This window comes from Alternaria atra (assembly GCF_907166805.1).
Source record: "Alternaria atra isolate CS162 genome assembly, contig: 29, whole genome shotgun sequence".
NCBI classification, from domain to species: domain Eukaryota; kingdom Fungi; phylum Ascomycota; class Dothideomycetes; order Pleosporales; family Pleosporaceae; genus Alternaria; species Alternaria atra.
Window position 1 is genome coordinate 982064 of NW_025091327.1, and position 12919 is coordinate 994982.

At 50.9% G+C, this 12919-nt stretch overlaps 5 protein-coding genes across 5 annotated transcripts; 3 read left to right on the forward strand and 2 right to left on the reverse strand.

The window, feature by feature from the left end:
* Positions 1–1849: 1849 nt before the first annotated feature.
* Positions 1850–2563, forward strand: ALTATR162_LOCUS8625 (uncharacterized protein; the record flags this gene model as incomplete). Its single annotated transcript, XM_043316258.1, has 1 exon — positions 1850–2563. The coding sequence occupies one exon, from the start codon at positions 1850–1852 to the stop codon at positions 2561–2563; it is 714 nt and encodes a 237-aa protein (XP_043172193.1).
* A 242-nt stretch (positions 2564–2805) lies between these two features.
* Positions 2806–4452, reverse strand: ALTATR162_LOCUS8626 (uncharacterized protein; the record flags this gene model as incomplete). The annotated part of the gene is made up of 1 exon (XM_043316259.1): positions 2806–4452. One exon carries the CDS (start codon positions 4450–4452, stop codon positions 2806–2808), a length of 1647 nt encoding a protein of 548 aa, XP_043172194.1.
* Positions 4453–7654: 3202 nt separating this feature from the next.
* On the forward strand, positions 7655–8706 carry ALTATR162_LOCUS8627 (uncharacterized protein; the record flags this gene model as incomplete). The annotated part of the gene is made up of 4 exons (XM_043316260.1): positions 7655–7687; positions 7737–8101; positions 8152–8547; positions 8607–8706. The coding sequence occupies 4 exons, from the start codon at positions 7655–7657 to the stop codon at positions 8704–8706; spliced, it is 894 nt and encodes a 297-aa protein (XP_043172195.1).
* Positions 8707–9801: 1095 nt separating this feature from the next.
* On the reverse strand, positions 9802–10789 carry ALTATR162_LOCUS8628 (uncharacterized protein; the record flags this gene model as incomplete). The annotated part of the gene is made up of 2 exons (XM_043316261.1): positions 9802–9950; positions 10012–10789. 2 exons carry the CDS (start codon positions 10787–10789, stop codon positions 9802–9804), a joined length of 927 nt encoding a protein of 308 aa, XP_043172196.1.
* A 335-nt stretch (positions 10790–11124) lies between these two features.
* ALTATR162_LOCUS8629 (uncharacterized protein) lies at positions 11125–12405 on the forward strand (the record flags this gene model as incomplete). Its single annotated transcript, XM_043316262.1, has 3 exons — positions 11125–11182; positions 11237–11713; positions 11765–12405. The coding sequence occupies 3 exons, from the start codon at positions 11125–11127 to the stop codon at positions 12403–12405; spliced, it is 1176 nt and encodes a 391-aa protein (XP_043172197.1).
* Between the last annotated feature and the right edge of the window lie 514 nt (positions 12406–12919).

Here is a 12919-nt window from a genome sequence, read left to right on the forward strand (position 1 = left end):
TACTCAATCTCGGATGAAGAGATGTCTTACCGAACCGGGGTTATCAGAAAATTGAATGAAGTCAAAATCTGAAGTGATAACCACTACCTAGAATCGAATGAGCGCATGCTTCAACGCATTGCGGTTGAGGGTGAACGTACACTACACAACCTATGGATGCTTCAAATGGTGCAATATGACAATTTTCTGACAGATAGGTCTTATATTGCTACCAATACCTGACCAACACAGTATCGAAATAGACAATTTCGTCAACTTCATGTACTTGGAGCGAGCAACTGTCGCAGAAGCATGACGCCTAGACTTGTGCAAGCCCACAATGTAGTGGGGCGTTATGTTCGCAAAACGCAAAAAAGAGGGGTTCAATGCACCGATTTCGGCGAACTTTCCGCAACTGAATCAAGACGCAAGCAACGAGAGATATGGATCATACAGGACGGACAAGAAGAGCACTATGGACGTGAGATGAACGCATGCATGCAAGCAGTGTGGTGATCGAACCAAAGCCCATGTTTGAACTTAATCGGTGCTCTCTCAATTCGGTTCAGTATCCGCAATACTATTAGAAACCACATACAGTTCGAGAGCATGTGCGGCAGCAGTATTACCGCGTAGCATATGATATCGAACTGTGGTTGAGAATCGGAACATGGCAAAAAATTGTTCAACATACCCATTTCGGCAAATTTCCATCCTACAAGCTCAAAAGATAGAGAACTCCCCTGCCACAATATCTAGATACCTGGAGAAGTCCGGAAAACTGCAAAAAGAATGATGCAATAGCTCATACGAGCGGGGAGGATCGAACTCCCGACCTTCTGCGTAACTTTACATGTGATATGTAAAGCAGACATCATAACCACTAGACTACGCTCGCTTGGGAACTGATTGATGGAAGAAATGGTGGTAGAATCACATATATCTAGACACCAAACCTTGTAGTTGTATCTACATGTTTGGGTCTTACGAAGGCGGCTCAGTGACAAAACGGGACTGGACAGCGGCGACAGTGGGGTTGGTGGGGCGGTATGAAAACCATCTTCCTGCATTGCATTGTAGTGTCTGAGTAACTACCACTAGGCACTACTTGTGGGAATGAATGTCGGTTGATGTGTTCGTAACTTCTGACTTTGGTGTTTTCGTAATTTTTCTTTTAGACGACCTTCAGGCTTTCTTCATTTGCGTCAGGCGAGAGTCACCACTCACTGGAAGTCCATGTATCACAGAAGAAGGTATAAGATGAGATGGAATGGTCCATGCGAGCATAAGAGCAAAAATCTGGTCAAAGTTTAAATTTCGAAGTTCAGCAGCGAAGTTTCCCAGTTTGATTTGCCCCTTCCCTGATTAAACCTACGTTACGTTTTTCGTGCTGCACAAACATCAGCAATCACCACAATAAATTGCTGCAGCTTTTCTAAGTATGTAAAGCATATCGAAAAGGCACTCATCACGTTTTGCTGTGGTCGTGTTTATGTATGCAGCAACCGTATGTTCCCTGAATCTGAGGAAGTATGTAGACTACTATGTAGCAGTCTGTGGTTTGGTTTCAATGAGAGCATTTACGAAGTATTGCGACAGACGGCTGTCTACAAGCCTACAAAATAAGGAGCATTGGATGCCTCAACACCTCATAATTACCTTCAGGCAGTACAATATGGCACTAAATGACCCTAGGGTGTTGCAGCAATGAGCATGCTCGGTAGAACGGCGGCAGAATGAGTTATACCCATGCATCTCTAGGAGTGACGAGAGATACCGGATCGCGACACCGTCATGTCCGCGTGACAAGCTTAACTCCGGTCAACCTCAGGCTCACCATCGTCCATCTCACCAACACCCACCACCCACAATGTCGCACACACTCTTCACAAAAGCGCCCTCGCTGCGCAATGTAGCCCAACGCTCAGTGCCGCGTCAATTCCGCGCCTCCTACCACAGACAATCATCCCCAAAGATGGCATCCGGCGCAGCACCCATCCGCACTCTCCTCCGCCAGACAACCCTTCGCGCAAGCGCAATAGCAGCGCAACGAACATCCTACCCAGCAACCCAACAGTTCTCATACCAAACCTACACACAACAGCGCTCGCGATCACCCTCCCCTCCCCCGCCATACCAGGCACGCAACACCTCCATCTTAGCCGCGCCAAACCAATGGACGCGCTTCCCCACGCCCTACAACACCCTCTCCTCCGTCCGCACATTTACCTCCACACCACGTGGTAAATTCGCGTCGGCCACCTCTTCAGCTCCTTCCTCGCTATCGCCAGAAACGCAACAAGCGGTCGACGAGGCCATCGAGGAGATACAAGAGTTGTACGGTACTGCCAAAGACGAATTCGAAATTGCGTCCGAGGAGAGTGAGAAGAACACTACGTATGCGCCCGATGATCGGGCAGCGGCGAGAGAGGAGTTGGATACGTTGCTCGAGTACTACAGGGGCGTTGTTGAAGGTGAGGATCGGGCGGTTGCGGACGAGGTGAAGAGGAGGGTGGGGCAGAGGGTTAGGGAGTTAGAGCATGCTGTTTTGGCTATGGAGGAGGCTGCTATGCATGGAGATTAGACCATCCGGGGTTTGGTTACATCGTTTCAATTCGAAGAGGCACTTGTATATCATAGCAGATGACAAGGAAGTATATTGAAGTCGAGGATCGCTCAAGGCCGCTGTACCATATAGCTCGAGTCAACTCCAACTCATCTTTATGGATCGTCAATTATTCATGGTCATTTCATACTATATAAAAGCTAGCTATAACATCACACCAAAACGCCATACCATTCCATGTCGTATAAACTAAGCGGTCTCTACTCAAACCTCGTCTGACTAGCCATGTACCCAAATCCTGGGTGAGGATGCCCAGGGCGCCTCTCCTGGTCTCCATGCAGGATCGCATCCAGTTCGTCTCTAAACTGGGTCGGGTTTGGCATGGGATTCGCGACCTTTGACCGAGTAGGCAATTCCCAGTCGCCCTTGTGCTTCTTCTCGTCCATCTCCTCGCGCAGGATCTTGACCTGCTTCTTCATTTCTTTCCACAGCTCTAGTTGTTCAAGATCCGAGTCCGACTCGGGAGCAAAATCGAACATGTTTCCAGGTAATTTCCGTGCAAAATTGGCATGTAGAGTACCAATGGTAGACTTCATCGGATCTTGGGGACCTGCCCACCTCTCTGCTTCGCGATCCGCCTCCTCGACGCTCTTACCACCCCGAGCGGCAATAGCAAGGAGTGATGCCACGAAAGCCTCTTGCATATAAGCGAAAGAAAAGTCGGACGTAATCTCAGCGATCTTCCCGCAGAGCTCATCAGGAAAGTCAAGGTCCTTGTTGTCTTTGAGTTTTCCCTGCCAGAACTTGGCATATTGTACGCGCTGGTCATAGTCGGGGTTTGGGAAGTAGTATTTGCGATCGAAGCGGCTGGGCCTCTTTGCAATTCCGGGGTCCAATCTGTCCAAGTGGTTTGTCGAACCAACCATCAAGATACCGTCGTTGGACTTCAGGCCGTCTACTTCGTTGAGGAAGTATGATCGCACGGAGTCAGTAACGATTGAATCTAGATCCTCGAAGACAAGATAGCAGGGTGCTTCTTGACGAGCTTTCCCGAAGATTTGCGCTAGGGAGTATTCAGGGCCGCCAAAAGATGAGAGCGTGCGGACGTAGAGGGTCGGAACTGCGAGTCTGGAGTCACCGTTCGCACCGCGCTGGTAAAGACTGTGCATCATGGCCTTGATGCTGATGGTTTTGCCGTTTCCTGGTGGTCCATAGTAGATGACTCCGCGCTTCCACGGCACCTTTAGGTCCTCGTACGTCTGTCGACCATCGAAGAAGTTTTCTACGTCGGCAACGAGAGACTTCTTCATATCCTCGTCGAGAATGACGCTATCCCATGTACTCTTTTGTACCGAGTTAAATAGTTCTGCACTCTTCTGCCAGTAACCACCATCGAAGACCCAGACCTCGTTGTGTAGTTCGCCACCCCACTTTGTCGCGTCCTTGATCAGCTCATCGATCTTGTGCGACGCGTTTGAGAGGATGTAATGGAAGGTTGGGTTCGGGTATGACGACCCTCCATCGCGACCTTCGGCGATGTATAGAATAGCCTCCTGGTCTTTCCATTTGTACATGTATTTGCCAAAGATGACACGCTCGACCATGTTTCCGGGACTAGGATCAAGCCTGTGGGCTGGTGGAGCATATGAGCGCCACTTGATCCCAGGGCCGTATACGGGGTCTTTCACAACATCTTCGAGGGGGGTGGCCTTCGCATGGCCAGCGTATGCGTAGGCGAGGAGGTTGAGCCGTCCCTGAGGCGCGATAACGAGATCAAGGTTGGGGTATTGCGAGCGGATAGCTTCAACAAGTACAATGTCGGTGTTGACGCGCTTGCCTGATGAGTGGTCGAAGTAGGAGAGGCTGGGCATGTCCTCGTGGGACGTGTTGTTGTTGTTGTCTGACATACTGGGCTGGCAATCTGTCTGGTGTATGAATTGAGGTATTGTATCTTTAGAGTCTCTCATCAAGGTATTAAGCCATCAACCGTCGACTGTATCTGCCTAAACACCGAGTTCAGGCAAGCAGGCAAGCTCCACGGGTAGCGTGGCGGAGCTCTGGCAGCTTCCCCCGCGCTAAGTATAGATCGTCCACCCATTACGTAGCTGGCGTTCCGCAAGAAACGCGCCTCAACACCAAAGCAAATATCGCCAGCCTACTTCGAACTGAGAGTTTGACATTCCCATTGACGAGCTCGGACATTCCAGTATCGTCATCGGCCCTCCTCTGCTTACCGGCGCCTGTATTGGTAGCGAGACGCGCCAAGTTGGTACCAAGCCGGCAGAGAGGGATAAGAAACGCCACTTTTCTCCCCTTGTACTGTTTGTTGCAACGTCCTCTCGTCTTTTCGACTGTAGACTCAATGCTTTCTGGGGACGCGATTCTTGTCGTAAATCGACGACAACACTTGGTAAAGTCAGCATTTACCAAGTGATATGGTGTGGCACTACGATAAGGCAATGTTGCTCTTAGCTAAATCAATCAACAGGCCCAGACAACTACAAACATTATACTTCTCCGCACCTTTCCTGTATACATGCAAGCCGTACACGTAACGTGTTGCGGCATCGGAGGGTGGTCGTGTGCAAGGTGATGCTGGGCAAAGCATCATCGAGAGTCCAGAACACTGCTGGGTGACGCCAGAGCCGCGAGACTCTCCTGGTCACAAACCAACAGATGATACACGACGTCCTGCATCACCTGATGGCTACTGTTCAAACTCGTAGCGTGTCGGCAAGACGGACACCAGCAACTCCCAGCCATTGTGTGGATAGGAGCGTGCCGGAGGACCGCGGGAAACACTTGGCTCCTCGGTATCACAAAGGTGGCGAGACTTTCTTTCCGCTCTCCCAGCGCCCTGACTCCTGGCACGCTCTTACGCAGGGTCGAAGTGGAGTCCCCAGATCTTGTCCCTCCACAATCTGGGTGGACCCTACTTCCTCGTTTCCGAAGCCTTGTGGAAGTGCGGCAGAGACCGACCAGCCACAGCAGCCAAACACAAATCTCCCATATCCGCGCTACAGCAAGTGACTTGTCAATATCCTGTCACTGACCTGCGGCTCTGTCAGAACATTGGTCCTTTTTATGGTCAGTTCAACAATGCTCAGGGCTTCTCCTTGTTTCATGCAGGTACCGTATGGCGCCTCGACAGTGGTATGTCCTGGCAACTACTGGGGTTCTTCGTTGACAAAAGCAACCTGAGCGCGTTCGCGCAATGGACAAGAAAAGTGATTTGTTTTTGGCCATCACCCAGTGAACATGTCCCATAAACTTTGCTTCATTCTTGACGTTGTGGTCAAGCCCGGTGGCAGACACAAAGCATCCCAAGCAATGCCACCACAATCATTGTGAGGATGCATCTTACATCGATTCATTAGCCTAAAGTGCGACCAGTTGGCGCCATCATATTACTTTGCGCAACTGACATGCATGTGTTGAGTGACCCATCATCATGGCATCCAATACCAATCGAATGTTGCACACTGGGTTGAATCTTCCACATTGTACCTGCTACCTTCAACAAGAAGGCCCGGCGAGGATAACAGATGCTGCAGGCAATGAATGGACTCTGAGAGACCATCGATTGCAACACGTCGCGTTTACGCACCACAAGTTCCGTCGCGGAGACAACGGACACGGAACGGCAGGATGCAGGTGCAAATGACTTGACAGCTGCTCCCGCTGGTCCGAAGGATTGCAACAACTAGCCTGCGTCTCAACCGCACGGCTAGGATGGGTGGTAAGATGTTGCTCCACTTGCGGCCCCATGCAGCCCCGGACAACCAGGGAGATGGCGGCTTCACGCTACGCTAGGATCCTCAATCCCACAATTGATGGACAGACTTTTCCGCTCGTCGTTTTCTGAACGACAATTTCAAATTCTAACATTCGGCATTTGTGTAAACTGTTGCGACGGCGCGTCTCTTTAGCTCTACCAGACTTTTGTTATGTCATGATTTTGGAAGATGCCGGTGGCTTATGCCGAGGCTCTTGGACAAAGCTTAGCCGCCTTACCTCATGCACAAAATCATCATCCCGTCTCTCCGCGGCCTTTAAGGATCCCAAGTTTCAAATCAACGCCCAATAAATTGCTTGTAGAGCAACAGGACGCGTTGTGGCTGTTTCCAATACAAAAGCGTCAAAGTCCAACAGCCGCGCAAATACCAAGGGAAGGGCTGCGTTCATATTATGATCTAATATCGTACCCGCGAGATCCGGTATCCTAGCTCAGCGAACAGAGAACGAGTGTCCACATTGGAGGTTCGCGTACACACATGGATGGTCAGAACGCCGATTTCGCGTTTAACTACTCCGAGTAAATTGAGCGTTGGTGCACTGGCTTGAGCTCCACTCCTGCACGCGTCTCTCGCAGGGGGCACTCCTCAAGGGTAAACATGCAGTCAGACCGCTAACATGCAAATGCCAATGGCGGTCTGTGTGTTATACGATGTCTCGAAGACTCATTCTCGCGATGTCTGTCGTGTTCTCGTTCAAGGCATTTGATGGAAGCTGATGTGTCATGATCACAAGCAACGATGATGTAATGCTTGGTACTTGGACGGCGATCCGCACTCGAAAATCCAAGCAGCATCTCTAATTTCTCCGCGTCATTGCAGCCAGCGAGGGCGTCTGAACAAGACAAATTACTGTTGAATCGGTTGGCGCACCACTTGCGATCCTCTTTGTCGGTGTCCATCCGACCTCGGCAAGGTAAGTTTTGGCGCCGATCACACGGCGCATGGTGGCTTGAGTTGGACTGATTGTCGTTCGTCCGCTCACCGTGCCCTCACTTGATTGACACGCTTGTGGAGACGCATGCTGTCCTTTTACCCGGGATGGAGAGGCGTCTATGGGGAATTGCCATGAGTGGCCCGCTTTAGCACTTGTTTGGAATTCTAATTACCAACCCTTAGTCGCGGGCCTAACACCAGTATGGGACGACGGCTCATGGCACACGTAGATGGACCATGCTTTCCCTGCGAGGTCTGGTCTGGACATATATCAGTCTCTCCGCTCCCCCAGAGTGGGCTTGCTTTCCCTTTCCCCAGACTCTCTTCCCATTGACCCATCTCGAGTTAGTCCAAACTATATTCACTCATAGTAGACATCATGGCGACAGCTCGTGAGCACAACGACGCCGCAGTATGTTGCTTCCATGCGTAAAGCACTTCAAGTCTAATTATTATCACAGCGCGGCCCAAGTTTCGAGAAGAACACCAACGGCACCAGCGCATTGGACCACGCGGCGATTAACGGCGCAGGAGCCCCCAAGCAAAGGGTTCCCTACGACTATGGAGGCAACCCTCTTGCCCATGTCGCTACCAACGACCCAGACATGCGCCTTGCAGCCTTCGGTGGTGAATTCCAGCCTGGTCTATACAGGCCACCGAACCGCAAGTTCGCCAACCCAGCTCCCCTGGGTCTGTCGGCTTTCGCCCTTACCACCTTTGTTCTCTCCTTGATCAACGTCAAGACCCGTGGCATTGGTCATCCCAACATTGTTGTGGCTATCGCATACGCTTATGGAGGTCTTGTGCAGCTTTTGGCTGGCATGTGGTATGTATTGTTGTGTACAATGTTTAGACACTCTATCTGACAGGGACCAGGGAAATGGCCGTTGGAAACACATTCGGTGCCACTGCCCTTTCATCCTACGGTGGTTTCTGGATCGCCTTCGCCATCATCCTCACCCCAGGTGGATTCGCCATTGAGGAGACTCTTGTTGAATCAGGCGACTTCTACAACTCGTTTGGTCTTTTCCTCATGGGCTGGTTCATCTTTACCTTCCTCCTACTACTCTGCACACTCCGATCAACCGTCGCCTTCTTCTTCCTCTTCTTTACTCTTGACTTGGCTTTCCTCATGCTGGGAATTGGATACTTGAACGCCGGTGCCGCTGGTCCTCAGAGTGACTGCATTGTCGCTGGTGGTGCTTTTGGTCTCATGGCCGCTTTCGCTGCCTGGTACAACGCCCTCGCTGGTATTGCGGACAGCTCCAACAGGTTAGTTTACAACTTCCATCGGTACCATCATGGCATGTGTGCTAACCTTTCCTCTACAGTTTCTTCGTCATTCCCGTCGCTCACTTCCCCTGGTCTGAGAAGGGCCGTGAGCGTCGCAACAAGGTCGACAACTCGGCTGCCCGTGAGCACGCAGCATAGAGCAGTGCATAGAATGCTACAGCTGTAAATAATGCGTCGCCTGTTGGACACAAAAAGATGAGAAACAGGTCATGGGTCGGCACAGAATACGCCGAAGTTGATGACCACCGCATGGGATGATACCCATGACGAAGATGTATATTTTTAATCTCGAGTTCTAATACCCATTGTTGAATAGTCTGAATTCAATGTCACCATGGATGCTTTGTCATCTATGCTGTAATTCACAATCCCGAGTCCTTGTCTATGAAATGTGCAACTAAACCAGTTCTCATTTGTGCCAGAGATGCTGCATGCACGGCATGAACTGTTTATGCTGCCAAGTCTACCTTATTGCCGTTGATTCGGTTATAAATCTTGTAATATTCCCGCTGCAATGAGCATCGGTCGATTCACGTATACCAAGAGGCATGGCGCACGTCACAGCATGGCGGTTGTGGCTTACCTTGGCGTGGCGTGAGAAGATGCGATATAAGCTTTCCGATCCAAGTGTATCAGCTGGGCTGAGGTCAGAGGCGTTTACATGTTCGATTCTCAGGTTACCGCTCACACCATCTCCATGGTGTGTCGAGCGGGAGAGGAGGGGTTGTATGACGAAGTGGTAAATGGAGAAACTAGTGTGATGAACGCTCTCGGGTGGTGCAAGGGTCTCAGCGGTGTTGCGACTGTGGTGCTCCTTGAGATATCACCTAGGTAGAGCGCGTTTGGGTAGACTACTACTGCTGGTAGTTGCTCGCGAGATGAAGCAGTCTCTTCCACTGTTTTGAGTCTAGCTTACATTTCATTGTAGTAATAGGAGATACTTGGCGCGATTCAACTTGTAGAAGACAGCTCGAACACAAGAGCTCGCAGTCATGACTTTTGCCGCAGTGCTATAGAGTACCTTGAAGTCATTTGTAGTGTTTTATATCCATATAGTATGATGTAAACTACAGCGTATACCTTCAAGGTACATTTTGCATGTAAAATACAATTTAGGAAAGTAGAAACGTCTTCACAAAAGGTGCATCAGTAATAGAATTTACGGCAATAGTTAACGACGGGTGGTATATGGCTAAATTCGATGCGCGCGACCTAAGTGGAACGGAGGTAATCTCAGCAGCAATTCATTCTCATAAATCTAGTCCCGTCTGCGACTTGTACTCCTACTGCGTGTCCTGCTCCTTGACCGACTCGGCTCTCCTGGACTGCGACTTCTTCCCCGATCCCGGCTATCATAGCTGCGACTTCTGCTACGACTCCGGCTATCATAACTCCGACTTCTGCTCCTGCTCCTGCTCCTGCTCCTGCTATCATAGCTCCTACTTCTGTAACTCCTCGCACTTGCATCACTTCTCTTGTCCAGCTCCTCATCCAGCTCATCAATTTCATCGCCCAACGGACTCTCCCTCGGCTCCAGCATATCTAGATCCTCCAGGTTCGCGCGTGACGGCAACTTCCACAAACTTGTTGCGCATATACGGTCTTTTGTGAGGAGGTCGTCGATGAACTGGTCGACGTATGTGAGTGTGAAGGCGTCTTTGAGGCGTCGCTTAATCTTTCGGTAGTCGGTGAGGAGGGGTTCGAGGGTTGTGTAGATTTCGACGGGCTCCCAAGCAAGGCGGATGTAGAAGGCGGCGAGGCAGCGCAGGTACTTGAAGTCGCCAAGTTTTCCTGCTGCGTTTAGGTCGAGTGCTTTCTTGGTCGTATCCTCGTCTTCTGATGAGTGACCGTTTCCCTCCTTCTTTATCTCGCCGTTTTGTGCCTCGTCCTCCTCATCGTCGCGAAAGTTCAGGTACTCTAGTATGATTTCCTTGTCCGGTACCAGCTGCAACATCTTGAATGCTAGACATAGAAATGGCGTAGGTTTGCCCGTAATTCCTGTTGTCCCGCCGATGAACTTGAGGTCTGCCGCGCGGTCGCATAGAGTTGCAGCGTTCAGACCGAAACATTGCTCTTTCCAGTAGTATGACTCGGTAATGCGCTCACGTACACCCTTTTCAAAGAGCAGCGCGGGGTTCTGTCCTCTGATGAGGGCTCCGCGATAGCCTCTGTCGTCGAGGAGCGCGCTGGCGTCGGCGCGGTCGAACTGCGGTTTCGACATGTGAAGGTGTGGAGTATTCTTGCGACAGGGAATTCGAGACCTCGGAAGCTCTTGGGCTTGGGCACGGAGTATGGGTGAGATTAGGGTGGTGCTGTATGAAGCTCGCGCAGTGGTCGCGATAATTTGAACCGGGGGGTCTTGCCAGCTCCCAAAGTATCGATAGTTGCCCACTCAACGCCAACGATCAACATGCAGCCCTATGAACATCTAGATCCACATGGCACGTCACACTAATCCACGGCATGCGCTCTCCTGCACGAGCTACTCTTAGCATTCGACATTCTGGACTATCGTAGCATTATTATACCTCTTACATTCAGCGTTTACTTGTAGCCATGGGAAGACTACTCCTTTCTTCTAGCCAGGTGGGTGTTATCCTGTCGGCAACAATTGGTACGTACAGTCCACAACGGACCGACAAGTCGCATCCACTAACGCTGCATGTAGTTCTACTCTTCACACTTGCACTCTTCCTTTCTGGGTGGGTATTACAACAGCGATACGTACATTCTCTACAGGCCGCCATAAAACCGCGGCTACCCAAGCCTTTACCGCCTCCGAAGCCGATAGAACCTCCAACATTAGACGCAAAATGGGCAAGACCGATGGGCGGCCGACCCGAGGTGGACGATACCTATGCGCAATACATTGCAGGGCAAACAATGGACTGGAGCAGGCTGGGTTACGTGCAGGTGGTGAGGGAGCATGTGGAACTATGCAGTGCAGTGATGCTGCTCTCTGACCTGCACAGGATGAAGAGCCCCGCCAAAAGAATACTGATGTTTCCCAAACTATGGTTGGTGGAGTCAGATGACGAGAAATACGGTCCGGAAATGTCGACCACAAGGCGACTGCTGAGGACAGCGGCGAGGCGGTACGGTGTCACCCTCATGCCGATGGAGCCAATTGTGGAAGGCGCAGATGGTGAGTCTTGAGCTGAGGAAGCCACGTCCTGCCGATCGCTAACAGCATCAGACACACTGCCCTCTTCTTACTCGCTAGCAAGCTTGTATTCACTGGTCGACTACGAGCGCATACTCTATCTCCAAGGCCCAGGCGTACTGCTCGATGCATCAGCTTTGGACTCGTTGCTGGCTTTCTCCAAGTCAGAACCCATGGCTGCATACCCCGCTACACCAGAGCGAACAGACATGTCGACGTCTCTTCTGATGATACACCCGTCGCAACAAAGCTTCAACCAGCTGAGAACAATGCGCGCATCGAAACCTACTTCCGACTTGAACATGTTCCGGAAAACTTTCACAGTCCCAGACTCGTTAATCTCCGAATGGTCACTGTCAATGGGCAACGTCGTCTACGAGTCGCAAAACCTGCGCAATGTCGTCGACGACTTCAACGCGACAGCATTTGAGAAAATGACCACATTCGTGAGACTGTCAGATCCCGAAATACCAGGACCAGAGTACGACGTCCCGTACTCGGAACGCGCTAAGCTACGACCGCAGAACGAACAAGCACAAGAGGCATGGAGCAACCTCTATGAAAGATTCCGGCAACGACGCATGGAAGTGTGCGGCCTTGACCTGGAGACGTACCAGCCGATCGTGGTCTCTGGTGGGGCTGGTGAAACGAACGTGGTGGATGATGAACTATGAAACGGCAAAGTTTTCTTTTGATGATGCAACGTGTGCGATTTGGTTACTTTCGAGTCATGTTTGTATAATGAGTCTTCTTGGGTTATTCGTACGGTACGTAGGGTCGGTGTTCGGTGTATCATGTATGTTGGCGCGCATAGCTAGGAGTTGATCGGTCGGGACTGTTGGTTTGCTAGCTGTTCGCAGTATAGCAGGCTGGGTATATCAGCAGGGCTAAGACTCGGGAGCCATGTTCCTCAATCCTGGGACGACCATGGACGGTACGCATGACGCAACAAGCGATGCTTCGCGTGTAGCCTCTTTGGGCTTAACACAATGTAATGAATGGATATGTTGAAGTTGGGATGCATTGCATTCAATGAGACATTACTGGTTAAAGGGCATTGAGCGCAGTTGGCAAACACAGATGCTGGCGCCGACTGAAACATGGTTCTTTGACGAGGCTTGGATCATGTTGCCAATGCCGCCCGCTCGTGGTAGCTTGGACGCTTCTTCCCCGCGAGCGAGCCTGTAC